This window comes from Piliocolobus tephrosceles, chromosome 15 (assembly GCF_002776525.5).
Source record: "Piliocolobus tephrosceles isolate RC106 chromosome 15, ASM277652v3, whole genome shotgun sequence".
Taxonomy (NCBI): Eukaryota; Metazoa; Chordata; class Mammalia; order Primates; family Cercopithecidae; genus Piliocolobus; species Piliocolobus tephrosceles.
In genome coordinates this window covers 48,991,991-49,019,455 of record NC_045448.1, presented here as the reverse complement: position 1 = coordinate 49,019,455, position 27,465 = coordinate 48,991,991, and the positions used below count along the sequence as shown (strand labels likewise).

At 41.4% G+C, this 27,465-nt stretch overlaps 1 protein-coding gene across 1 annotated transcript in view; it reads left to right on the top strand.

Annotated features, from left to right (window-relative positions):
• LHCGR (luteinizing hormone/choriogonadotropin receptor) overlaps positions 1–27,465 on the top strand; it is a 64,870-nt gene that overhangs the window by 25,622 nt on the left and 11,783 nt on the right. Inside the window, exons 5-9 of the mRNA XM_023223823.3 lie at positions 914–988; positions 1,076–1,153; positions 11,502–11,570; positions 16,579–16,653; positions 26,448–26,633. Coding sequence (XP_023079591.2) covers positions 914–988; positions 1,076–1,153; positions 11,502–11,570; positions 16,579–16,653; positions 26,448–26,633 — 483 coding nt within the window. The remainder of the gene's footprint in view (positions 1–913; positions 989–1,075; positions 1,154–11,501; positions 11,571–16,578; positions 16,654–26,447; positions 26,634–27,465) is intronic.

Sequence of the window (27,465 nt, the reverse complement as noted above, 5' to 3'; positions counted from 1 at the left end):
AACTGTGATATTCACCGAACTCAAGTACACATTGCAGTCTAATCCCACACTGCTATCCCAGCTATAGACAGAGCAGAGATCCAGTGTGACCTGGGCTTTTGGATAAGGAGGACAACCAGAGAGAGCCAGAAGAGAAACCTGGCTTTGTTTCATTGTCACCAGGGTGACAGGCAGTTCACATTAGTTGTCCAGAGTCCAAGACCGGTGAATCTACAGCTCGGTGGAAATCCAGATGCCTAGACTCTGAAGGAGCCCCATTCTTGTAATAAAATATTCTTCAATTTTACCTATCACTTAAGCCTGTCTTCTCTTTAGAGGCTAAATAAAAGGTGGGAGGAAAAGAAGAGTCGTGAATAGCTCCAAACACCAAAATAAATTTTACTGATTTCATTGAGATGCAAAGAAGAACTTCCTGAATTGCAAGGTAGCTAAATAAGGGAAGATTTTTAATAATGAGCAATATGGATTTATCATAAAAGATTAATCTTCTTGAAGTATTTGAATTAAAACCTGCTCCAAAATTTAAGGATGCTTTCTAGAACTATCAAGAGCATGTAATAAACTAATTACCAAAAGAAAATGGAACACAATACAGTAGGAAAATGTGATTGATTTAATAAGAAAAGGCAGGCTAGAAATATATATGAAAAAGACCTTTAAATTTGACCCCAGTCCCCAAATCTCTGAATAGGAGTCATTAGAGCATCTTCTCCTGTAGCATCAGGGACTTCTGAATTCCAACAATCTTTCTCAGCTAAAAGTAGTCCTGATAACGCCAAACTCAGTATTTTTAAATTTAATGTGAAAGTCGTATTTGCAAAATGCTTTTGTACTCCCTTTTTATCTTTATGTCTTACTAACAATCACTTTTACCCACTCTCTGCCCATACTACTACCCTGTCCCTAATCACAGGAGCATCTGTAACACGGGCATCAGAAAGTTTCCAGATGTTACGAAGATCTTGTCCTCTGAATTAAATTTCATTCTGTAAGTACCAGGCTGATTGCTATGCATAACAGTTTCCTTTTGCTGCTAAAATTTGGAAAGTAAATATTTCTTATTTCTTTCCTCAAGGGAAATTTGTGATAACTTACACATAACCACCATACCAGGAAATGCTTTTCAAGGGATGAATAATGAATCTGTAACACTGTGAGTAAACTCCCAGATTCATGTTCTGCCATACAGCCTCCTGCTATTCTCACTACTAGGTTGGGGTGAGCTTTTTCTCATGTTTTACCACATTCCTCACTCACTGGTGACATTCTTCTTGACCTAAAATGCTAAGGGTGAAGGGAGTTGTGTAAGATCACAGCTGGGTCATATGTTCACATGACAAGCAACCAACCAATTCAATTTAAAGTTAACCTAGGCCCCAAGGATTTTTAGTGACTGAGTCTCAAACTTATGAAATTGTTCACTGCATTAATGAAGAATGCTCTAAGGCTGGGAAGACACAGTCTAGAGAGGTGTGGCTTTCCTGGCTAAAAAATAGCACAGAAATTTCAAGATTTCAACAGGGAAGAGTTTGGAAGGATATTCTCCAAGTAGGAAAAGTAGTTTATCAATGGACCTTGCTCTGTCTCTCATTTTCGCCTTCCTCTTGGGTCCCTCCCACTTTGCTTCTGAAGCAACACTATCTATACCCATTTTCTCTATCCCTTAATACTTAAAAATAATGTGTTTTTATTTGACAGTTACTCTTCAGGTTACCAGGCTATCCTTTCATAGTGTTTCCTAAGGTCTCACTATTCAAAGTATGAACCATCATCTTCAGCATCTTCTGAGAACTGGTATATTAGTCCGTTCTCACATTGCTATAAAGAACTACCTGAGACTGGATAATTTATAAAGAAAAGAGCTTTTAATTGGCTCACAATTCTGCAGGCTGTGCAGGAAGCATGATTCTGGCATCTGCTCAGCTTCTGGGGAGGTCTCAGGAAACTTACAATCCTGATGGAAGGTGAAGGGTGAGCCAGCACCTCACATGGCCAGGAGCAGTAGCAAGAGAGAGAGCAGGGAGGTGTCACGCACTTTTAAACAACCAGATCTCATGAGCACTCTATCACAAGAACAGCACTAGGGGGATGGTGCTAAACCATTCATGAGAAACCATCCCCATGATCCAGTCACCTCCCACCAGGCCCCACCTCCAACATTGGGGATTATAATTTGTAATAAGATTTTGTGGAAACACAGATCTAAACTGTATCCTCTAGTTAGAAATGGCTCACCACAGACCTACTAACTCAGAATATGCTTTTTACAAGATCCCAAGTGATTCACATGTACATTAAAGTTTGAGGAGCACTGCACTAAGGTAACTCAACCCATGTTCTTCACAGGACACTTGCCAGACTTCCTTCCCTCTGGAATCCCTGCCATACATCTTCACATGGGAGTCTTCCACTGCCCTACCATTCAGAAGCAGCATCCTGGGCGCCATATTTTATTTTATATTATATTATTTTATTTTTGAGACTGAGTCTCGCTCTGTCACCAGGCTAGAGTGCAGTGGTGCAATCTTAGCTCACAGCAACCTCCACCTCCTGGGTTCAAGTGATCCTCCTGCCTCAGCCTCCTGAGTAGCTGGGACTACAGGCATGTGCCACCACACCTGGCTAATTTTTGTATTTTTAGTAGAGATAGAGTTTCACCATGTTGGTCAGGATGGTCTCGATCTCTTGACCTCATGATCTGCCCACCTTGGCATCCCAAAGTGCTGGGAATACAGGCGTGAGCCACCACACCCGGCCTCATTTCTTTATACCTAAAGCCCAATGACCCTTATTTCATTCTGCTCCTAAAATCCATATCCCTCTCACTCTTTCTGCTTTGGTTACAGCCCATGGCAAAATTGTGATGAGGCAATAAAGGAGCTCACCCTTAAAGAAAAAAGAGAGAACATGGATTGGAATGACTCTGAAATGAAGAGATAGATGTGAAGCAAAAGAAGAGACCATCTCAGAGGACTCTCTTTTATATCACTGGATTCCTTGGGTACACTGCCTTTGTATAGTACTTTTACTTTGTGTAGGTGTAATTTTACATGTATAGTTGTCATGTTACAAAGCTGTGACTATGTAGCTTCATCTCAGATTACTGCAATCAAAAGAACACAGAGCAGCAACCACAAATAATTTCAAAAATAACCCATACTCTTTACTTGCAACTCTTGAACACTGGGAAGGAAACTCCATTGATCCTAGAAATATTTCTCAACAGTCTCTCCACTCCTGCCACTTCCCTCATACACCACAGCTCCACCTGCTGCTTATAAAGTGTTTTCAACTCACCACTGGATCTGGAACTACTCATTCATCATGTCCCCCACCAAAAACAAGGTATTCACCAAATAAACTCCAAATGAGGTGATATCACATGCCTTAGGATTTGGGGTCTCCCCATGTCTATATCAAGAATACAAAATACATAGGATTAGATTCATGTCCTCAAGAAGTTCATAATCTCAATGACAGGAAAGACATAAAATAATAAAAGGATAATACAAGATAGTAGATATTCACTATCAGAGTGTGTGGTACCTAGAAATAAGATCTTAGAGAAGTCCTCTTGGGCTGGGGAAGTCAGAAGAGGCTTTATAGTGGAGCCGATAGACTTGAATCAGACCTATGGAATCAGTAACATTTATATGGGTAAGTGTGATAATAGCATCTAATATTTATGTAGCCCTTATTAAATACCTGCACTGTTTTTAAGTACTTTTTAAGTCTCATAGCAACCTTATGAGGTAGGAACTATCAACCCTACTTTTAGATGAGGAGATCAAGGCACCAAGAGGTTAAGTATCTCTATCTCAGGCCAAGATGTGGTCCCAGGCAGTCTGGCTCCAGAATCACGTTCTTAACATTTATGTGGTACCACATACAGAGAAAGGCAGAGTCAGGAATCCAAGTGAAGAGACAGTAGGAGCAAAAGCATGGCAGGAGGAGAACGGGGTGAAGCTACTACTTGGGAGTAAACATGCTATTTAAGGAACGGAAAGTGAGTTTAGGTAACTGGCTGAGATGGAGAGGACATTGAATTGCAGAGACCCTTAAGTGCCAGAACAAGGAGGCAGGCTTGGAGGGAACTCTGGAAAAAGTAACAAAATAATCTACTCAATAGAGTAGACTTTATTCAAAGATCACAAATATCCATGACTCCCTTCGATTTTGATCTAAATCTAAAAATAATCAGAGATCAACAGGTACTCCTCCCAGGTAAATGTGCAATGATGGGAGTGGAGTGAAGTAGGAATGAAAGGGCAGAAGACATGGAGGAGGGTGAAGAAGAAAATCAATGTTGGGGTAATCCATAGGTAACTATGAGCTCACAAGACTGGGACACCCCACCAGACTCAAGGAGTAACCAAAGATTCCTTCTCACACATCATACTTCAGTATGTGCACAGAGAGCTTCATGGTTTTCTTATGACAGGGACATTAACTTATGTTGCTCGTGATTTTAAGAAAAAGAGTACATGCCAGTAGGGTGTAATTTCCCCCACCCTGAAGTTAATAAAGATTGAGGCTCTGTCTCTCCCAGAGAGCCTGTAGGACATTGTAGTTCCATCCCCCTTCTCATTCTTGGCCCTTCATCTGGAAGGGGAGTGATGAGTCTTCTGCCTGGCACTTGTTCTCTGCCGAATGGGCCCCTCTGTAAGCAAAGGATCATGTGGAGCACCCTGCTGGAAAAAGGGTATTACACTTAAAGAGGAAAGCCTTATTTTCTCAGCTATAAAGTTCAACTCTCTAATTAGAAAATAATGAAAGCAAGCCTTCTCTTTTCATTATTAGTGGTATTTGAGATTTTCCCTTTTGTAGAACCTGTCTTGCCCTCCCCCGACCCAAATCTTTACCAACTGTGAGCTCATTTAATGAAAACAAAACACTTCACTTGATGCTGGAGAAACTCAGTGGGGCTAATGCTAAAACTATGCATTATGCTCTTCTGTCCCTTTATAGCCACTTTGGTTGTGTATTAAATCTCCTCAAGAGGCCACCTTGAAATGTCCCTCCTTCCCAAATAAGCAGAATTTAGCTGCACTACCTTTAAAATATTCTAGTCATACCAGTCTCAAAAAAAAGAGACAATCTTGATTCACATCTCAACTCCACAAAGAAATGGAAAGGTCATGGCAATTAATTTTCTAAGACCCTACAGAGAAGTGATGTCTGGAAAGGGATGACAATTCCAGGCTGTATCCATGACAAGACACAGTAGAGAGATTGCTGGGTCTCTCTATTGTGTTGAAATAGGGAGGCTGGGCTTCAGTCCTGGCTCTGTGTCTAACCAGCCAAGCAGCCTTGGTCAGGTCGTCCCACTTTGACATACCTCTGTCTCTGTCTATTCAAAGGGATTACTACCTCCTGTGAATCAAATCACTTTGCATCAACTACACAATCATCACAATTACAATTAATCACAGTTAAAAGCTCATACTTAGCAACCTGGAGCAGGCCAGGTGTTTTAGATCATCTTAAAAACATCACATCTCATCACCTCCTTTTAAATGTTTTTTTATTTTAATTTTTAACTGACAAATTGAGGCACTTTCCATTTGTCTTTTCATTGACAGATGGAAAGAACAGTATGATGAACAGCCCTATACACCTTATGTAGATTCATCAACTATTAGCAGCTTGCCACACCCACTCCATCTCTGCGTATGTGAGTATATACCACACACTGCCCTTTTGCCAAGCCATCCAAAAGAAGTTTATACACATCATGGCATTTCATCCCTAAATACTTGAGCATGTATCTCTCTAAAACACGGACATTCTACATAACTACAATGCCATCACACCTAAGAAAATAAACATGAATAATATTATCTAACCTACAGTCCATATTCAAATGAAAATGTCTTTTACAGATTTTTTAGAACTAAGAATCCAATCAAAGTTTATGCATTGCATTTTTGCTGTTACTTCCCTTTGTCCTCCCAACCTCACCTCCCACATCTTCCCCCATCTCCCAAACTCTCCAGCTTCCTTCCTCTGTTCTGTATGACATAGGATCCTTTGAGGAGCCCAAGACAGTTGTCTGGATTCCGCTGACTATATTGCCATGACTAGATTCAGGTCAAATATTTCTACAGGAACACTGCAAAGGGGGTGCGGTGCCTCTCGCACTACATCAAACCAGGAAGTACATTATGTCACACTGTCACACTACTTGGCTGCTTGCTTAAGGCAGTGACTGCCAGATCTCTATTGTAAGAGCACATTTTCCTCTGTCATTAACAAGTAAACTATGGTAGTACACTGTGAGTTTGTGTGACTATTCAGTTGGCCAATAACTTTTCATCCAATGGTTTCAGCCTCCATTGATTACACAGTTGTTACAAGGGGAGTTAAACAAAATGGTAGTTTTTTACATGCTATCATTCTTCTACGTGTATTAGCCAACACCTTTCTGTAAAGAAGACGCTTACTTTTTTCCCCCTTTTCCCTGTTCTCTCTTGGTCTGTCTCTTTCTGAGTATCACTATAGAATGTAAATTTTTCAAAACATTTATTCAACATATTGGAATCCTTTATTGCTATCATTCTTTCTGATGCCTATCACCCTTTTTATTATTACATATAGTAAAGACATATAAGTTGACATGAACATGGCTGAGATAGAAGGAAACATGAAAACTCAGTGCTGCTGAGAGGCAGGAGGCACAGTAATCCAGGGAGAGGGATCCCTTGCTATAGAGACTGTGAGCCCCCGGAAGTGGGGGAACCCTGATTCATAACTAGGGTTACAGCAGCACATAGTAACCAGGTCACAGGTACCCATCTAACCACTGCCAGCACATCCACTAGAGAAGTGTCTTCCTACATGAGGAATTATTCAGCTATAAAAGGACTTCAGCAAAGTTCCACACAGGGAAGAAAGTGGTGAATTTAGGATTTCCTTTCTCTAGGATGCTGTTTGTATAGTCATTTGAAAAACAGAAAATGTACTTACAAATATACCATCATATTTTCTAAAAGATATCTTCTAAAACAGCACGCTTTGCCTTTTAGCAATGGGGCCACTTTTTTGAGACCCTGAGTATCTGTAAACATAAATTAAGTTTTCTTCTTCAAAATCATCCAGAAACCAGGTGATCCAAAAGGAAACTATAGAAGAATTTCTAATACTGTTAATATTAGAACCCCAGAAATGCTTTTAGAGTCCCAGGAATACTTGGGGTTCATCATAAAGCAGCATTCAGAATTACAGTATCATCTGTGATTAATATCTAAAGCCCAAATCTTATTTTGAACAAAAAGGTGCCATTCTGTCTGATTCACAATTACTGACATTTGAGTAGAGAACCTAGACAATGCTTTAAAGTTAGGTACAGCTAGTGTAATAGAGGAGAAGTTGGGGGAGGTGAAAATCTTCATTTTTGTGCCTGTAACAAAATTGTCAAAGTAAAGCAAAGGAAGCCTTCCTCATTTAATTCTGACACCATGATGTTTTGGAAAAAAGTTATCTGAAGTGACTCTCCAGATGTTTTTTCAAGGGCATTAAAAGCATTGTGCAAGCCTAACAGCATGAGGTCTCCCACTCACATTTGTAATTTCTCCAAAGTAAGGAAGCTTCTCTTTTAATCAAAACAAGGCAGCACATTCTATTGTGTGTGACTGGTGAGAAAAGAGACAAGAGCAACTGAAACAGTGGGCCACGTTGTTTAGAAAGTTGAGACAAGCAGGACTGAGGCTATTCAGAAAAAAAAAAAAGACATGGAAAATGTCTAAAGCCAAAAAAGTCCATGATGCTAGTACAGACCAAAGGTGTCTGAGAGCCTTCAGCATGTGAGTACATTTGGGGCAGTCCAGGTCACTGACCTGACTTGCTCTGCCCAGGAAGAGAAAGACCCCCTACCTCAGTGGAGAAGGATGATAGTTCAATTAAACAAGATGCCTGTATTTGACAGAAATCCTGTCCAGAGCATGGAAAGGGAGATCCTTTCCCTCTGTTCTGGTCAGAAGGCTGGAGGCTACTGCAAAATATAATAATAATAATAGGACCAACACATTAAGCGTTTATTGTATTCCAGAACCTACTTAGAAATGTTAAACACATATTTACATTTTTAGTCCTTACAATAGCTTTATGAGGTTGATACTATTATTATATTTTCAGATTAGGAAATCAAGATACAGAGACGGTAAGTAACTTGCCCAAAGTAATTCAGATTGTAAGCAGCAGAGCTGGGATTCAAGCAACCGGTTGGGTTCAGTGCCTGCAGACTTAACCACAAGGGTACACTCACAGCAATGACATTGTGAGTCTAACAGAAAAGCATAAAATCCTAACATGTATCAAAACAAGGATCAGGGCAGCATGCAGCTGTGACGAGTAATGGGCTCATGGGCATCTAGACAACTATTAGCAGCCCTGGTGAAAACAAAGCAAGGGCTATTTTTTCCTCATCTACTACCTATGTAGTGCCACCACTTAGAAGGTAGAGAAAGCAATTCAGGAACTAGACTCTGGATACAATTCTAAGCCAACGACCATCTGATTTGCCCCATGGAAGTGATAAGAACAGTATCATCCTATGATATACCCTAGGGCAAGGGTTCTCAAACTGGCATATGACGGCTCACTGGGAGGGCTTGTTATAAAAGTGCATATTTTTGGGATACCACTATTAGTTTCTGATTTAGTAGGTCTGAGTCTGCATTTTTGACAAGCAACTCCAGGTGATTCTAATTCAGTGGATGGAGGAGAAAGCTTTGACAAATACTGGGCAAGCATCTAAGAAATCAAACTTAAGTTCAGAACAAAGGGTGTGATTCCTTTATCTAAAAGAGACTGCCATAAAGGAATGCAACCCCTAAAATGGCAGGAGACTGCCAAAGAATAATATCCTAAATGTAAAATAAAAAAGAATTCCGGTGAAACTGAGCTTCTAAGGAGGCAACAAGGTTGTGTATAATTATGCAAGACAACAGGCATCAACCCTGTCCCTATGTTCTCAGATTGCACAATATAGAAGGGGAAGAAAGCTACTGAAAGTGGCATCCAGTAATCCAATATGGGAGAGCTAGTATGTGAAGCTGATTGGCTTCACCTCCATTGCTTTATCCTCATCTGACCCATAATTATATTTTACATTTTCTTGTTTACCTCCTCCAGAGAAACATATCCTCCTGTATCTAGAACAGTCCCTGGCACCTGGGAGTATTACAGTAAATATGCATTAAATGAATGGGATGACCAAATGGCAGGATATAAGATGAATTTCTTACCATAAATCATAACCAAACAAGTTTGAAGGCTACTGACTTAGATGGAAATATAAGTTCTTTGAGAAAGGCCTGTGGTGTGACGTGAAGTTAAGCTGCTTAAATCTGCCAAGACCCTAGCTTCTCTTTGCAGGGTTGCTGGAAGCTGGCCAGGGACAGGCTATGGGGTGTGACTTGAGAAATGGTTCAGAAACGTGCCTCAGATTCTACAATATAGAAGGGAATGAAAACTATTGAAAGTGGCATCCAGTAATCCAATATGGGAGAGCTAGCATGTGTAGCCGTAAACTCTGAAGAAGCTCAGAAGAAAGCATATGAGAGCCTGGGAAACCACGGAAGCCTCCCCCTCCCAGGGAAGGACAAAGCCGCTGCTTTACCCAGGCTATTGACTGGGCTAGGTACCAAGCATTCTGTGAGGCCCCAGGGGTTTAAGAAATGAATTAAATATGCTCCCCTGCCCTCTTTGAACTGAATCTAACGAGGAGACTTAAGAACTATTTTGTAACCTCTAGTTATATTTTCTGAATTTCAGAGTTTACATATTATACTTCAAAATGAGTCACGCCTTTATTTATATGTTGGTCTGTCTCAGCTGTGTTGTGGGTTGGTGGGAGGAGACCATACATACATACCCACAGAGTACATACATGCTGCTGATGTTACACACATACACACCCCCCGCAAAGTGAAGTTCCACGCTCATTTTATTTAACAAAGACTAGAGAGGCCTTGAAGACAACAGCTACCTGGAGCAGGAATAAGTGAAGCACGGTTCTGAACCATTTCTCAAGTCACACCCCACAGCCTGTCCCTGGCCAGCTTCCAGCAACCATGCAAAGGGAAGTTAGGGTCTTGGCAGATATAAGGAGCTTAACTGTACATCACACCACAGCCCTTTCTCACGTGGGTTTTACATCATCATTCACAAAGAACTTATACAAATATTTCCATCTAAATCAGTAGCTTTCAAACTTGTTTGGCTATGATTTGCGGTAAGAAACTCATCTTACATACTCCCATTTGATCATCCCATTCATTTAATGCATATTTGCTGTAATACTCCCAGGCACTGTTCTAGACACAGGAGGGTATGTTTCTCTGGAGGAGGTAAACAGTAAAAACGTAAAATATAATCATGGGTCAGACGATGATAAAGCAATGCAGGCAAAGCAAATCAGGGAAGGAGGATAGGGAAAGTAGGGGGATAGGAAATCGGTGTTTTACATAGAGCAGCCAGTAAAGGCCCCACTGAGAACATGACATGAAATACAATCCTGCAGGAAGAGGATGGGTAGGCCATAAGGATATCAGCGGAGGAAAAGTAAAAAGAATCAGCAAAACTGATGTGCTGGAAGTAGCCCCAGACAAAGCATATCCTAGTCCCATTTATGCCAGTTGTGGGCTTTAGACAAGTTACTTTCCCTCACTGAGTCTATTTCCTTCTTTGCAAAATGACGATGTGCTGCTTGATTCCCTCTAGATTCCTTTTTGGCTCAAACATTTCCCTGTATCTGTGTTCTAAGGATCCTCTTATGTCTTATTCCGGGTAGAAGTATATATGTATGTATGTATGTATGTGTATTTATAGGTATATACCATAAAAAATGATGGGATAAAACTTCATAAAAATTAATACCCTAATTACTTGCAAAATGCTCTAATACTTTTTATTTTTTCTATGTAGTTTTTTTAAATGCTGGTTATGCCCAGGTAAATTGATTGACTACCCACTAATGGTCTTAAAGAACTGTTTACAGTCAGTGAAATCTTCTTGGTTGTGGAGCCAAATTTGACATCAGCAAAACCACACACTCATCCAAGAAAAAAAAAGCTGGCTCAGTGCTGGAGGCTTCCTCTGCCCTTAGCTTTCAACACCCAGAAAACCCATATGCCCACACAGGCCTGCAAAACCAGAGGAAAGGCTTAAGTGTTAAACAGCTCTGGTCTCGGATCCCAGCTATGCCACTGTTTTCCTTTTGACATTAAGCAAGCCACATAACCACACTGAGGCTTAGGTTTCTTGTCAGTATAATGGAAATGATGATACGGATTGAATCATAAAATATACATAGAGTGGCTGATGAAGTATCTAGCGCTTAATAGATACTTAATAAATTGATGGTGGTGATGACGATAGAGAACTAGATATTATGAATGCCTGTAATAATCTTAGTAATATATGTTACAGGAGGAAAATGTGTTTCCAAACTGTTTCTTTCAGTGTCTTCCCATTCCTAAACCCTCTCCTCCCTCCTTCAGCAAACTATATGGAAATGGATTTGAAGAAGTACAAAGTCATGCGTTCAATGGGACGACACTGATTTCACTGTAAGTATTTGCTCATTTCCCCAGCTCACGAATAAAAATGAAATATTACTCTGGCTACAAGATCACATTCAATCTTCAGCAACTAACTCAGGGCAAAAATAAACTTTCAAGTGGCTAGCCCTCAGTGTTTCATGCATGTTACCAGGCAACTGGCTGGCTAGAAACCCCACAGCACCCTGATTTCAAAGACAGATGCAGCCTGGATACATTGAAGTTGACAGTTTACTGAAATATTCAACACCCTACTTTATGCCTCCTCCAACTCAGTGCCTCCCTCTCTAGCCCCCTCACTCAGGTTGATGGTGTGTTAGAGGAAGCAGAATTTCAGAAAGAAATTCTTCCCTTGGCTCCACTGCAGAGAAATCAGATACTACTGCCATTTACCACTCTAATCAGCCACAACAGACCCATTCAGGGAGTTCCATCTCTGTACTGCTAGTGCGGGAGGAAGCTCATTTTCCACAAGGTAGGGAGCTTTGTGTTTTCACCACACCCTACCCAGTTCTTCATGTTGACAGCCTTTAACTCAAGAAGAGCATCGCTACTGTTTCCCTCATTGTTCTCGACCTCTCTTTCCTTCTATGGATCCTCTTCTAAAAGAGTGGCATATTCACAAAGTTTGTGGGGCTGGGGACATTTGAACCACAGCAAGTACAGGGTGAGGTAACAGTCACCCTACAATTTGTTCATAATAAAAACTGAGAGCACATGAAAAGTTCAATTAAAGCCAAAATTAAGGAAAATAAATAAAAAGGCCTTTAAAATAAACACGTTGTGTAAATCGTAATCTAGACTAATGCTTCTCAAATTTTTACACACCTAAGAAGAACCTGCAGATTTTTAAAGTACAGATTCCTGGGCCCTACCCCCAGAAACCTGGATTCAGTGGATCTAGGTAGAGCCTGAGAATTTGCAATTTTAACAAGCTTCAGGAGATGCTGATGCTGTCAGTCTGAAGTTGGGTAGCACAGTCTAAAGTTGGGTAGCAAAATTCTGCACAATATGCTGTTTATTTTTAACGATAGGTATCTATTATAAAATAGGTATCAGCCTCTATTATACTGATACATGCTATATAGTTTGGTGGCTAAGAGAATAGACTTAAGAGACAGTGAGTAAGACTCAAACTCCAGTCCCACTATTTAACAGCTGGTATGACCTTGAGCAAGTTACTTAACCTATCTAAGCCACAGTATCCTCATTCATAAAGTGGATCCACTAATAGGCTTGTTTTGAAGATACCCCCCACCAAAATGAAAAGATCTGTTTCATATCCTCAATACTTAACACAGTGCCTGGCACATAGTAGGTGCTTATTTATTATGTCCTATACAATATAATTAATTATAAGTAAACAATTAAACAAGATTATATTTTTGTGTGCTTAGTACAGCATAGTAGCACATACTAAGTGTTCAAGAAATGGTAGAATTTTAAAGTTTTCTCCTATCTTGGAGTGAATTTGCCCTCATGTTCTTTTTGACTTGATGACTTAATGAAAGGTTCATTAACAAGCATCCTTAAGTTAATGAAGGGTTCACTCTGGCCAATTGAATTGATTTCTGCCAAACTTAAATCAGAGGCATTTATATCATCTCCTGGCACAGTTCTCTCAGACGCCTCATTCCATTATTCACTCAACAAATGTTTATGAAGCATCAGCTGTGTTTGAAGAAACATGTCATATTTTGAGGGGAAATGAAGATGATTAAGTCCTAGTGTCGCCCTACAGGAGCTTACAGCATAGGAAGAAGCGTCTCCAAAAGCTGTATAAACTATACATTAAGTACTAACTAAAACAGAAGCAAAGCATGAAGCCTCCCCAGAGAGAAGTAAAGTTCTCTGGAATTTCAAGGCAGGAGGAAAGGAAAGTATAAAAAGTCTCTGGGAAATGTGGGCTTTGAGCTGGGCATAACTTAGGCAAAAATACAGGAGAAACGCCTTCCAAGTAGAGGACAGCAAGAAGAATGGTCCAGAAGAGGAAGTATAGGATGTGTTCATAGGCCAGCAAATAGTACTTTCTAAATACGAGTTAGGGACAAAACAGGAAGGGCCTCAGATGCCATAGTAAAGAGTTTAGACTCTCTTCTCCAGAAAACAAGAAGCCATTGAAAGTTCTGAGTTGGAAGTATAAAATGAGTGCTTAAAGAAGGCTCATCTGTTAGCAGAAAGGACGGAAGGCTGGAAGGGGTAGGGCAAGGCTAGAGACACAAATGCCAGGGTCATCTGAATAGAGGGGATGGCTGAAATCCTGTGTGGCTGAGGTTACCTGAACAGGGGGAAAAACAAAAGAAGTGAATACTAAATTAAAGGGAAACAAGATGAGCATGAAGAGCAAGAGCAAAATAAAACAGATGGGAGGAAAACCAACACAGTATGTCTGTGTGAGGTCAGGAAAAATAGAAATATAGGAGGGAAGATTTCAGGTGGTCAGCAGCATTTCAGCTGTTACAGAGATACCAAAATGGGTATGAACTATGAAAAGTCCAATTAGTCAACATTCTGTATGCCCTACATCTCACTGTTGTTAAGAAAGAGGCAACCAAGGACATGAGTCAGTTTGCCAAGAACAAACTTAATCTCATTCAACAAACATTTATTAAGCACCACTGATACACTAAGCACTGTGTTAGGTACTGAGTCTGCGATGGTAGAGAGGACACAGTCCCTGCCCTTTTGAAGTTTCTGATCTATCAAAAGAGACAGACCAAAAAAGCAAATAATAGATAAAATTATTACAAGGGTAATATATACTATGAAGGACGTAACCTGTTACCGAGATCTGAGAGAGTATGAGGGGTGACCAATTTAGGCAAGGTACCCAGGATGGCCTCACCGAGGACGTGATATTTAGGCTGAGCCTGAAGGATGACAAGGATTCCACTGTGGCAACAGTGAGGGAAGGACATTACAGAAAGAGGGAGCAGATATACAAAGGTCCTGAGTTGGAAAAGGAACTAAGTTGGTAAGTCCCAGGAATTGAGAGGAGGCCAGTATGGCTGGAGGGTCTTTAGCAAGGGGGAGACTGAAGATGAAGGAGATGGAGCAGGATTGAGCAGCCATGGGAAAGGAGTCTGAATTCTCTTCTAAGGGCAAGGTCACCCATTAAAGAGTTTAAGTAGCAGGGGAGAAGCAGTTTTCAAAATTGTCAAGCAAAATTTTCAAACGATGCATTCAGCCCTTCCTCATAAACAGGCCTGTCCAAAGTTGTTCGGAACACAATGATACTGAAGTCCTGCAAAGTTCGCAAATACCTGACTTACTGAGGCAGCACAGGACACAGGAAAGACAGGAGCAGCTCCAGAAGGTGGCCCTGAGGCACGTGATGGGGTCTAGGAGTCAGTCCCTACTGTTCCCAGAGCACCCCAACTGGGAAAACTTTGGTGGAACTTGTGGATTCTTCCACTGTGCTTCAAAAGGTCATCCTGCCTGTGCTTCTCACACCTGCAAGGTCACGTCATTGGGAGAATTCTCAAAAGTGACCCCCAGGAAAATGTGGGAAATTGATTTATTTTTTGACCAAGTTGCGTAATACAGAGTTATCAGTATACAGAAAGATCTGGGTTTTAGTAAAACATGTGAAATGCTCTGTCATGAAATTTGAACAATTAATCTGACTGGGCTAACACAAGAATAATTTGCTCACAGAGTCCAGTTTCAATGATGTATAACTATAACTGAATATAATTAAAACAAAACACATCAGGAAGAAGAGGTTTTAGGAGGTTTAGGAAGAAAAAATTGTTTTGATTTAGATTTTAAACAGCAATTGACTCTGACAATCTCATCTCTTTGAAAGTGGAAATACACCCAGGGGATGGGACGATGTGAGATTGACAGGTGGATTCTGATGAAAGGGCTGAGGGTTTCCAAAGAAAATGCTTAGTAGAAATGTGGAAAACAGCCACCCAGAGAGTGAAATGCAGGGGCTTTTGCAGTTCTTAAACAGCAAGGAGGGTAGGGAATGGATGTTAGTATGTGTGTTTTGCTGTGTACACTGTAATGGTGGTAAGAGAATCATGTTCCCATGCTTGAAATCATCACACCGATAGATGCACACTGTGCCCACCATCCAGGGTTTTCCAGATGCTCTGTCAATCACAACCATTATCTTATAGAGAGGAAGTGCTCAAAAAAAGGCTGGCAGGCTTGAGCCCAGGGATTCCTCTTCTAGTTCCCTCGACTACTCAGAGAAGGACCTGTGCTTAGAGATACCAGTGCCAGGGCCCAGAAAGGAGGCTGCCTAGGAGGACCAGATTGTGCTGCTCCTAGGGAGTTTAGCCTGAATGACTTTGAACTCAAGGCAGCAGAGCCCTCAGGGAGCTACTTCCATAACAGCTTTTGGCTTCTTCACGGCCTTGAGAGTAGTGGCCCTCAACACTTTTTCCATGACACACACACACATCTGGCCATGATCATTTACACTGCACAGCCCCATGGGGCAATTTCCTACAGAGGCTGTAAGTCCTCTTTCTTACCCACTGAGAAATGCATATCTGAAAGGAAAAGAATACAAATTACGCTACAAAAGGGATAACTCTGAACGGACCCTACTTTTTCAAGTATTTGCAAACTTCAATATGTAACTATTAGCACACTCTGAGACCTCCAAGGTCACAATGACTGAGAGGCTAACAAAGAGTAGGTTGCACTTCAGCCCTTCAGCCTTGGCCTCTTGGAGCAGCATTTTCATCCTCACCCAGCTGTCTGGCGGTAAACTTTCATAACTCCAAGACAGGAGGGGGTGAGTACTTTAAGTTACAGGACAGAGTTCTACCAAGTGAGGAGGGAGTGGAAGAAAAAAGGAGCAGCCAAACACACATGCCAGCAATTTCATTATTTCATTAAAAACTAGCATGTCTTTTTCCCAGTCTCCCTCCACTTCCCCCTTTTTCCCCTTCTAAGCCTACCGCCATGCACATAGGTTGGTCTAAATATGTGTACACACAGCTATGAATGCTTACACATGAGGTACAAACTCCACTAAGGAAAATGTCCTTCCCCACAGGGAGCTAAAGGAAAACATACATCTGGAGAAGATGCACAATGGAGCCTTCCGTGGGGCCATGGGGCCGAAAATCTTGTGAGTAGAATGGTGCTGCCTCCCCTCCCTGCCCAGTGTACCCCAACAGGACTGCTTAGGGTGATCCCTACACATCATCCCCAAGCTGATATGTGAGACATCAGCCTCTACACCTGAAAAGGCTGCTGGTGGAAAGACCAAGTGTATCACAGCTGCCATAATAAAATATCCCAAACTGACAGGCTTAGACAAAAGAAATTCTGTCTTATGGTTCTGGAAGACAGATGTCCAAAATCAAGGTGTCAGCAGGGATTGGCTCCCTCTGAGGGCTGTGAAGGAAGCGTCTATTCCAGGCCTCTCCTAGCTTGTGCTAGTTCTTTCTGGTTGTGGCAGCATAACTCCAATCTTCACATGGTATTGTGTATGTGTGTGCATGTATGTGTGTGTGTATGTGCGTATCTCCAAATTGCCCCTTTTAATAAGAATAGCAGTCATACTGGATTACAGCCCACCATAATAACCTCATTTTAACTTCACTACCTCTGTAAAGACCCTATCTCCAAATAAGGTCTAAGGTACTGAGAACATCAAGATATGAATTTGAGCAGGGGACACAATTCAACCCATAACACCAAATATGGGGGGTGGTGGCCTCATGTGCTGGCAAAGAGGCTGGCTACCCACCTGGAATCCATTCATGGGAATCTAAGACCAGAGATCTGGCTTGCCCCTGGCACTTTGGCTGGACAGGGCTGAGGTGCTGTCAGATTCTCTGAGGGTGCAAGAATTAGGACCAGGCTCTCGCAGTTAAAGGGGGTTTAAAGGATACATGGGAAATTGCTTCCAAGATGGCCAAATAGGAACAGCTCTGGTCTGCAGCCCCCAGCGAGACTGATGCAGAAGACGGGTGATTTCTGCATTTCCAACTGAGGTACCTGGTTCATCTCACTGGGACTGGCTGGACAGTGGGTGCAGCCCACAGAAAGCCAGCTGAAGCAGGGCAGGGCATCGCCTCACCTGGGAAGCACAAGGGGTCCAGGGATTTCCCTTTCCTAGCCAAGGGAAGCTGTGAGAGACTGTACCTGGAGAAACAGTACACTCCTGCCCAAATACTGTGCTTTTCCTATGGTCTTTGCAACCAGCAGACCAGGAGATTCCCTCCCGTGCCTGGCTCGGTGGGTCCCATGCTCACAGAGTCCAGCAAACTAAGATCCATTGGCTTGAAATTTTTGCTGCTAGCGCAGCAGGCCTGAGATGCTGGAGCTTGGCGGGGGGAGGGGCGTCCACCATTGCTGAGGCTTGAGTAGGTGGTTTTATGCTCACAGTGTAAACAAAGCTGCCAGGAAGCTCGAACTGGGTGGAGCCACCGCAGCTCAGCAAGGCTGACTGCCTCTCTAGATTCCACCTCTGAGGGCAGGACATATCTGAACAAAGGCAGCAGCCACAGTCAGGGAATTATAGATAAAACCCTCGTCTCTCGGGACAGAGCACCTAGGGGAAGGGGCAGCTGTGGGCACAGCTTCTGCAGACTTAAACGTCCCTGCCTGACAGCTCTGAAGAGAGCAGTTGTTCTCCCAGCACAGCATTCAAGCTCTGATAACAGACAGACTGCCTCCTCAAGTGGGTACCTGACCCCCCTGTAGCCTGACTGGGAGACACATCCCAGTAGGGGCCGACAGACACCTCATACAGGAGAGCTCTGGCTGGCATCCGGCAGGTGCCCCAATGGGACAAAGCTTCCAGAGGAAGGATCAGTCAGGAATATTTGCTGTTCTGCAGCCTCTGCTGGTGATACCCAGGCAAACAGGGTCTGGAGTGGACCTCCAGAAAACTCCAACAGACGTACAGCTGACAGGCCCGACTGTTAGAAGGAAAACTAACAAACAGAAAGGAATAGCATCGACATCAACAAAAAGGGCATTCACACCAAAACCCCATCCATAGCTCACCAACATCAATGAGCAAAGGTAGATAAAACCACAAAGATGGGGAGAAACCAGAGTAGAAAGGCTGAAAATTCCAAAACTCAGAACGTCTCTTCTCCTCCAAAGGATCACAACTCCTCACCAGCAAGGGAACAAAACTGGTCAGAGAATGAGTTTGATGAGTTGACAGAAGTAGGCTTCAGAAGGTGGGTAATAACAAACTTCTCCAAGCCAAAGGAACATGATCTAACCCATCACAAGGAAGCTAAAAACCTTGAAAAAAGGTTTGGCGAATGGCTAACTAGAATAACCAGTGTAGAAAAGAACATAAATGACCTGATGGAGCTGAAAAACACAGCACGAGAACTTCGTGAAACATACACCAGCTTTAATACCCAATTTGATCAAGTGGAAGAAAAGATATCAGTCGTTGAAGATCAAATTAATGAAATAAAGTGAGAAGACAAGATTCGAGTAAAACAGACTGAAAACAAACGAACAAAGCCTCCAAGAAATATGGGACTATGTTAAAAGACCATATCTATGTTTGATTGGTGTACCTGAAAGTGATGGGAAGAAGGGAACCAAGTTAGAAACACTCCTGGCTATTATCCAAGAGAACTTCCCCAACTTAGCAAGGCAGGCCAACATTCAAATTCAAGACATAAAGACAACACCACAAAGATAATCCTCCAGAAGAGCCATCTCAAGACACATAATTGTCAGATTCACCAAGGCTGAAATGAAGGAAAAAATGTTAAGGGCGGCCAGAGAGAAAGATCGGGTTACCCACAAAGGGAAGCCCATCAGACTAACAGCGGATCTCTCGGCAGAAACCCTACAAGCCAGAAGAGAGTGGGGGCCGATATTCACCATTCTTAAAGAAAAGAATTTTCAACCCAGATTTTCATAGCCAGCCAAATTAAGCTTCACAAGTGAAGGAGAAATAAAATCCTTTACAGACAAGCAAATGCTGAGAGATTTTGTCACCACCAGGCCTGCCTTACAAGACCTCTTGAAGGAAGCACTAAACATGGAAAGGAACAACCAGTACTAGCCACTGCAGAAACATACCAAATTGTAAACGCCATCGATGCTATGAAGAAATTGCATCAACTAATGGGCAAAATAACCAGCTAGCATCATAATGACAGAATCAAATTCACACATAACAATATTAATCTTAAATGTAAATGGGCTAAATGCCCCAATTAAAAGACACAGACTGGCAAATTGGAAAAAGAGTCAAGACTCATCGGTGTGCTGTATTCAGGAGACCCAACTCACATGCAGAGACACACATAGGCTCAAAATAAAGGGATGGAGGAAGATCTACCAAGCAAATGGAGAGCAAAATAGCAGGAGTTGCAATCCTAGTCGCTGATAAAACAAACTTTAAACCAACAGAGATCAAAAGAGACAAAGAAGGCTATCACATAATGGTAAAGGGATCAATTCAATAAGAAGAGCTAACTATCCTAAATATATATGCACCCAGTACGGGAGCACCCAGATTCATAAAGCAAGTCCTTAGAGACCTACAAGGAGACTTAGACTCCCGCACAATAATAATGGGAGACTTTAACATCCAACTGCCATTACAGGGCAGATCAATGAGACAGAAAATTAACAAGGATATCCAGGACATGAACTCAGCTATGAACCAAGTGGACCTAATAAACATCAACAGAACTCTCCAACCCAAATCAACAGAATATACATTCTTCTCAGCACCACATCACACTTATTCTAAAACTGACCACATAATTGGAAGTAAAACACTTCACAGCAAATGTAGAAGAACAGAAATCACAACAAACTGTCTCTTAGACCACAGTGCAATCAAATTAGAACTCAGGATTAAGAAACTCATTCAAAACTGCACAACTACATAGAAACTGAACAACCTGCTCCTGAATGACTACTGGGTAAATAACAAAATGAAGGCAGCAATAAAAATGTTCTTTGAAACCGATGAGAACAAAGGCACAATGTACCAGAATCTCTGGGACACATTTAAAGCTGCATGTAGAGGGAAATTTATAGCACTGCATGCCCACAAGGAAAAGCAGGAAAGATCTAAAATCGACATCCTAACATCACAACTAAAAGAACTAGAGAAGCAAGAGCAAACACATTCAAAAGCTAACAGAAGACAAGAAATAACTAAGATGAGAGCAGAACTGAAGGAGATAGAGACACAAAAAACCCTTCAAAAAAATCAGTGAATCCAGGAGCTTGTTTTTTGAAAAGATCAACAAAATAGATACACTGCTAGCAAGACTAATCAAGAAGAAAAGAGAGAAGAATCAAATAGACACAATAAATAAATGATAAAGGGGATATCACCACTGATTCCACAGAAATACAAACTACCATCAGAGAATACTATAAACACCTCTAGGCAAATAAACTAGAAAATCCAGAAGAAATGGGGAAATTCCTGGACACATACACCCTCCCAAGACTAAATCAGGAAGAAGTCGAATCTCTGAATAGACCAATAACAGGTCCTGAAATTGAGGCAGTAATTAATAGCCTACCAACCAAAAAAAGTCCAGGACCAGATGGATTCACAGCCAAATTCTACCAGAGGTACAAAGAGGGGCTGGTACCATTCCTTCTGAAACGATTCCAATCAATAGAAAGAGAGAGAATCCTCCCTAACTCATTTTATGAGGCCAGCATCATCCTGATACCAAAGCCTGGCAGAGACACAACAAAAAAAGAGAATTTTAAGCCAATACCCCTGATGAACATCGATACGAAAATCCTCAATAAAATACTGGCAAACCAAATCCAGCAGCACATCAAAAAGCTTATCCACCACAATCAAGTTGGCTTCATCCCTGAGATGCAAGGCTGGTTCAGCATACACAAATCAGTAAATGTAATCCATCACATAAACAGAACCGATGACAAAAACCACATGATTATCTCAATAAATGCAGAAAAGGCCTTCGACAAAATTCAGCAGCCCTTCATGCTAAAAACACTCAATAAACTAGGTATTTATGGAATGTATCTCAAAATAATAAGAGCCATTTATGACACACCCACAGTGAATATCATACTGAATGGGCAAAAACCGGAAGCATTCCCTTTGAAAACTGGCAAAAGACAAGGATGCCCTCTTTCACCACTCCTATTCAACATAGTAATGGAAGTTCTGGCCAGGACAATCAGGCAAAAGAAAGAAATAAAGGGTATTCAACTAGGAAGAGAGGAAGTCAAATTATCTCTGTTTGCAGAAGACATGATTGTATATTTAGAAAACCCCATCATCTCAGCCCAAAATCTCCTTAAGCTGATAAGCAACTTCAGCAAAGTCTCAGGATACAAAATCAATGTGCAAAAATCACAAGCATTCCTGTACACCAATAAGAAACAGAGAGCCACATCATGAGTGAACTCCCATCCACAACTACTACAAAGAGAATAAAATACCTGGGAATCCAACTTACAAGGGATGTGAAGGACCTCTTCAAGGAGAACTACAAACCACTGCTCAATGAAATAAAAGAGGACACAAACAAATGGCATTCCCCACTTAATAAATGGTGTTGGGAAAACTGGCTAGCCATATGTAGAAAGCTGAAACTGGATCCCTTCCTTACACCTTATACAAACATTAACTCAAGATGGATTAAAAACTTAAATGTAAGACCTAAAAACATAAAAACCCTACAATAAAATATAGGCAATACCATTCAGGACATAGGCATGGGCAAAGACTTCATGACTAAAACACCAAAAGCAATGGCAACCACAGCCAAAATTGACAAACGGGATCTAGTTAAACTAAAGAGCATCTGCACAGCAAAAGAAACTATCAGCAGAGTGAACAGGCAACCTACAGAATGGAGAAAATTTTTGCAATCTATCCATCTAACAAAGGGCTAATATCCAGAATCTACAAAAGAACTTAAACAAATTTACAAGAAAAAAACAAACAACCCCATCAAAAAATGGGCAAAAGATATGAACAGACACTTCTCAAAAGAAGACATTCATGCAGCCAACAGACATATGAAGAAATGCTCATCATCACTGGTCATCAGAGAAATGCAAATCAAAACCACAATGAGATACCATCTCACACCAGTAGAATGGCGATCATTAAAAAGTCAGGAAACAAAAGATGCTGGAGAGGATGTAGAGAAATAGGAATGCTTTTACTCTGTTGGTGGGAGTGTAAATTAGTTTACCCATTGTGGTAGATGGTGTGGTAATTCCTCAAGGATCTAAAACTAGAAATACCATTTGACCCAGCAATCCCATTGCTGGGTATATACCCAAAGGATTATAAATCGTGCTACTATAAAGACACATGCACACGTATGTTTATTGCAGCACTATTCACAATAGCAAAGACTTGGAACCAACCCAAATGCCCATCAATAATAGACTGGATAAAGAAAATGTGGCGCATATACACCATGGAATACTATGGAACCATAAAAAAGGATGAGTTCATGTCCTTTGCAGGGACATGGATGAAGCTGGAAGCCATCATTCTCAGCAAACTATCACAAGGACACAAAACCAAACACTGCATGTTCTCACTCATAAGTGGGAGTTGATCAATGAGAACACATGGACACAGGGAGGAGAACGTCACACACCAGGGCCTGCTGGGGGTTGGAGGTGCTGGGGGAGGGATAGCATTAGGAGAAATACCTAATGTAAATTATTAGTTGATGGGTGCAGCAAACAAACATGGCACATGTATACCTATGTAACAAACCTGCATGTTGTGCACATGTACCCCAGAACTTAAAGTATTTTAAAAAAGAAAAAAAAGGATACATGGGAAAGTTAGGAGAAATAGAACATTGAATCTGACAAAGCCTGAAAAATCCAACGTGAAACATCCAACATCCTTCAGAGACCTGAAGTTGCAGTCAGGTTTCAGGGATAAATGCAACAGCATTCCAACTACTGTGCTGCTCACACACAGGGCAACTGGTTATCCCATCACAGAAGTGGCAGTCCACAACACCACTAACCTACTCTAGCAGCTGTTATTTATCCAACAAACATTGACTGAACCTATCCTGTGTACCAGGCACCGTGGTGAACAGACTGTAGTAAGAAAAATAGCCCTGGTCCTTGCCCTTAACCAGGTGACAGTCACATAAGGGAGACACCAATAAACAGGCAAAGCAATAAACAGGCATGTCATTTTACAGTGAAAAAAGTTCTAGAAAAATGGTCAGCAGGGTAACCCAGTTCATTTGTTTGTTTATTCATCCATTTATTCACTAACTCTTATGAACCCATACCCTGCAGTAGTCACTGGATTAGGCATCAGAGAAATGGCAGAGAATAAGAAGAGATAAGCACTTCTGCCTTCATAGAATGGGGAAGACAGACATGGATCATATAAGTAAATAAAATATGTAGTCATCCAAATGCTATCGGTTGTAGAGGAGAAAACTCATTTGGTTGTAGGGAAAGGAGTTCTGGAGGGGGGATTACTATTTTAAAGGGGATGGTGAGGGAAGACTATCCCGAAAAAGTGTCGTTTGAATGAACACCTAAAGAAAGTAAGAAAGCAAGTTATGTGATTATCTGCAGGAAAAGTGTTCCAGGAGGGGGAACAGCAAAAGCAAAGGCCTGAGACAGAATCTTGCCTTGTGTATTTGAAGAGCAGCCAGGAGGCCAATATGGCAGAGTGAGCAAAGAAGGGAATCATAGAATATAAGGACAGAGACACGGCAGAGAGCTGGATCATGGTGGGGCCTGTGGTCATTATATGGACTTTGTCTTTTCTTTAAGTGAGATGGGGAGGCTTTGGGGTTTTGAGCAAGGGAAGGAAATGAGCTGTCCTGGTTATTCTTCATAATGTAGATCCTGCCAAGATCAACTCATGACTCTGTCTACTTTCTATTTCCACCAGTATAAAACACAAAGTCTGTCTATTTCCTAGCTTCTGTCCCTATCAGCCCCTCACTCTCTATTTCCTAACTCCTTCCTGCTATCCACTTTTGACTGTCTACTTCCTATTCCTGCCACTGTGGAGCCCTGACTGTGCTAGTTCCTAGCTCCCACTGTCAACCCCTGACTTCATCTATTTCCTAGCTCCTGCCACTGTCCAGTTCTCACTCTGTCTACTTCATAAGTCCTGACACTATCGACTTCTGACTCTACTTCCTAATTCCCACCACTAAAATTCCTACATCTTTCTGTTTCCTAACTTCTGCCACTATCAATCCTAACTCCCTCTAATCTCCACTAAACTCTATAACTTCTGTTTACTTATGACTTCCACTACCTTGTGGCTCCTGCCCACTGCTTTCTCTGCTCTCAAATTCTGGCAACCCTATCCTAGGGGTCTTTTTCTATATGTATCATATGCAAAGCACACCAGACTCCAAATCCTGTAGGTTGACTGAATACTCTTCAGTTTAGCACATCCTGTAGGCAGAGCTGTTACAGCAAGCTGGCCATCTACTTGGTCACTAGGCAAACAAAGAAAGCTGTCTCTGGCTCAGGTGCAAAACACAACCAAGCCACTGTGTTCCCAAGGCCCCTGCATGACAGTATTGGCTTGAAGAGCTGCTTGGTTAGCTCCTCAGAAGTGACTGTGGGCACTACAGATCCCTACACTCTCATGTCCAAAACAGTAGCACCAGACCTAGGTCTCTTCAATCCCGAGAGATTGTTCTTATTATACTCCTAGGATTTGAATCGTATCTAAAAGCATCCACTCCACCCTTACTCAAAAAGTATTTCTCAAACTAGTCTGTTACTAAGACTGAAAACTCACTATCAGAGGTTCACTCCCTTGTAATGAGGCCTTACCATTTCAAAGAACCTAATTTTAAATTTACTCACTCACAAGACAAACAAAAAAGCCACCAGATCTTCAAAGAGCTCAATCCCGAACATGTCTGAGATAAAAAACCCTATAAAGCAGAATGAGAACCCTGGTTACCTAAATCAATAGGGACACAAAAGCAGGAAAGTCTGAAGCCCCTGGGACAAATTTTGCTGCCTTAATTTTTCCACTGAGGTCCTACACCATCATCATTCCATGTCATCAAGTTCATCTTCCATCGGTCACCTATTGGTCCCCTCCCATGTGCTGAACACCAAGTCTCGGGGATGATTGCTGAGGGGAGCTGTGCTGCTAGAAAAGTTTTGTGGGGCATCAGCAGCAGCCACTTAGAAGATGAGCAGAATTGTTTAATTCTCGTTGACTCTTTTCTCCTAACACTTAATGTGTTTAGAATTTTCTTGGACACTGCCTCAAGTCTAGTAAAACCAAAGAGTTCAGGACCTTGTTGACAAAGCCTGACCTTTCCATACAGTTCGACTTGCAAGGTTGTGTTTGCTTGCTTTGAACAGATGAATCAAGTTTGCATTAGAGAACATGCATTCTGCTTCCTAGGTAGATGATGGCTAATCCACATAGGAGCTCTTAATAAGGTAACCAGCCTATGCTTCATGAAAACCTCTCCTGCAGGGCTTAAGCAATCAAAGACTGAGGCATCTGAAGCCCTGAATAATTTCCCCTGGGGTAGAGCACAAAAGCTGATGTAACTGCACGTGCTGGCTGTCGCATAAAGCAAGTGGTTATTTCACTTCTGCTAAGTGGAAAGAAGTAGAGGAAGAGAGAGGGTGGGGAAAAGGAGTTGGAAGAGGGGAGAGACAGAGAAATGCTAATAAATGTATGGTAGGTGCAAGGAGTTATACTTAACCTTGAAAAGAATAATGAGGCGCACATGCGAAAAAATACAGAATCGCTTTTTTGAATTCAGATCTTAGTGAGAGTAATTGAAATGGAGAATTAAGGGGAAAGCAAGATGGAGAAGATTCCTCAGTGCCTATAATGATAATATTGTTGGGGGAGGTTCCATTCTCTGAATAAAATGTATAAAATAAATAAATAAATAAAAAGCATTTCTCCCCTTTATTGTTCAGGGATATTTCTTCCACCAAATTGCAGGCCCTTCCGAGCTATGGCCTAGAGTCCATTCAGACGCTAATTGCCACGTCATCCCATTCTCTAAAAAAATTGCCATCGAGAGAAAAATTTGCCAATCTCCTGGAAGCCACATTGACTTACCCCAGCCACTGCTGTGCTTTTAGAAACTTGCCAACAAAAGAGTAAGTAAAAAACAAAAGGTAAAGCCTACCCAAGCTGTGGCAGAAATTCAGATTTCAAAGTAGTCAATGAGTAGACAGCTCCACTCCCCTTCACTCCCTGCCTTCTCGGCCAACTCCATAGACATGGGGTCACTTTCAAATAGATAAGGAGAAAACAAACTGTTCTGTTTCCTTGTGGAAACTGCTGCCAAATAGTTGATTCACCCTGAAGCTAGAAGACCTTTGTAGCCAATTCTGGGTATACTGAATTAGAGGCCATTTTAGCATTTGCAGAACAGAGTACAAAACTGGCATCTCAAAGGATTTGTTCTAATCCTTATCAGAGAGCATCATTTTTTTAAGCGGAGGAAGAAGCTTCAGGATGGCAAAACTTACCTAATGTTTTCATCTTTAATTTAAGAATGGACACAAAACACTACAGAAGGTTTTCAAAACTATTTCTCTCCTAGTAGACAAACATCTTCCATTTCAGAACAGAATTAGAGCTAAAGATAAGCTTAGTATGGGAACAGAAAGGGAATGAGCTCCTGGATGGTTTGCATCCAGTGGTCGGTATCGTACTGATTCCGTTCATCCAGGGTCGGGGACACGGTGGTTGAATTTCATTCTTTCCTCAGAGCGTTGTTTTCCAGACTTTTTTTTTGACTGAGATGCATAGTAACAAACACTTTTGTATTGCAACCCAGTACATGTCACATATGTAACAGAAATAAAGCAGAGTGATACTTAACTTTTTAATATGTAATATGCTGATATTTTCTTGTTTATTTCACTCTATTTTATGCTTTATTTATTTATTTATTTATTTATTTATTTATTTATTTATTTATTT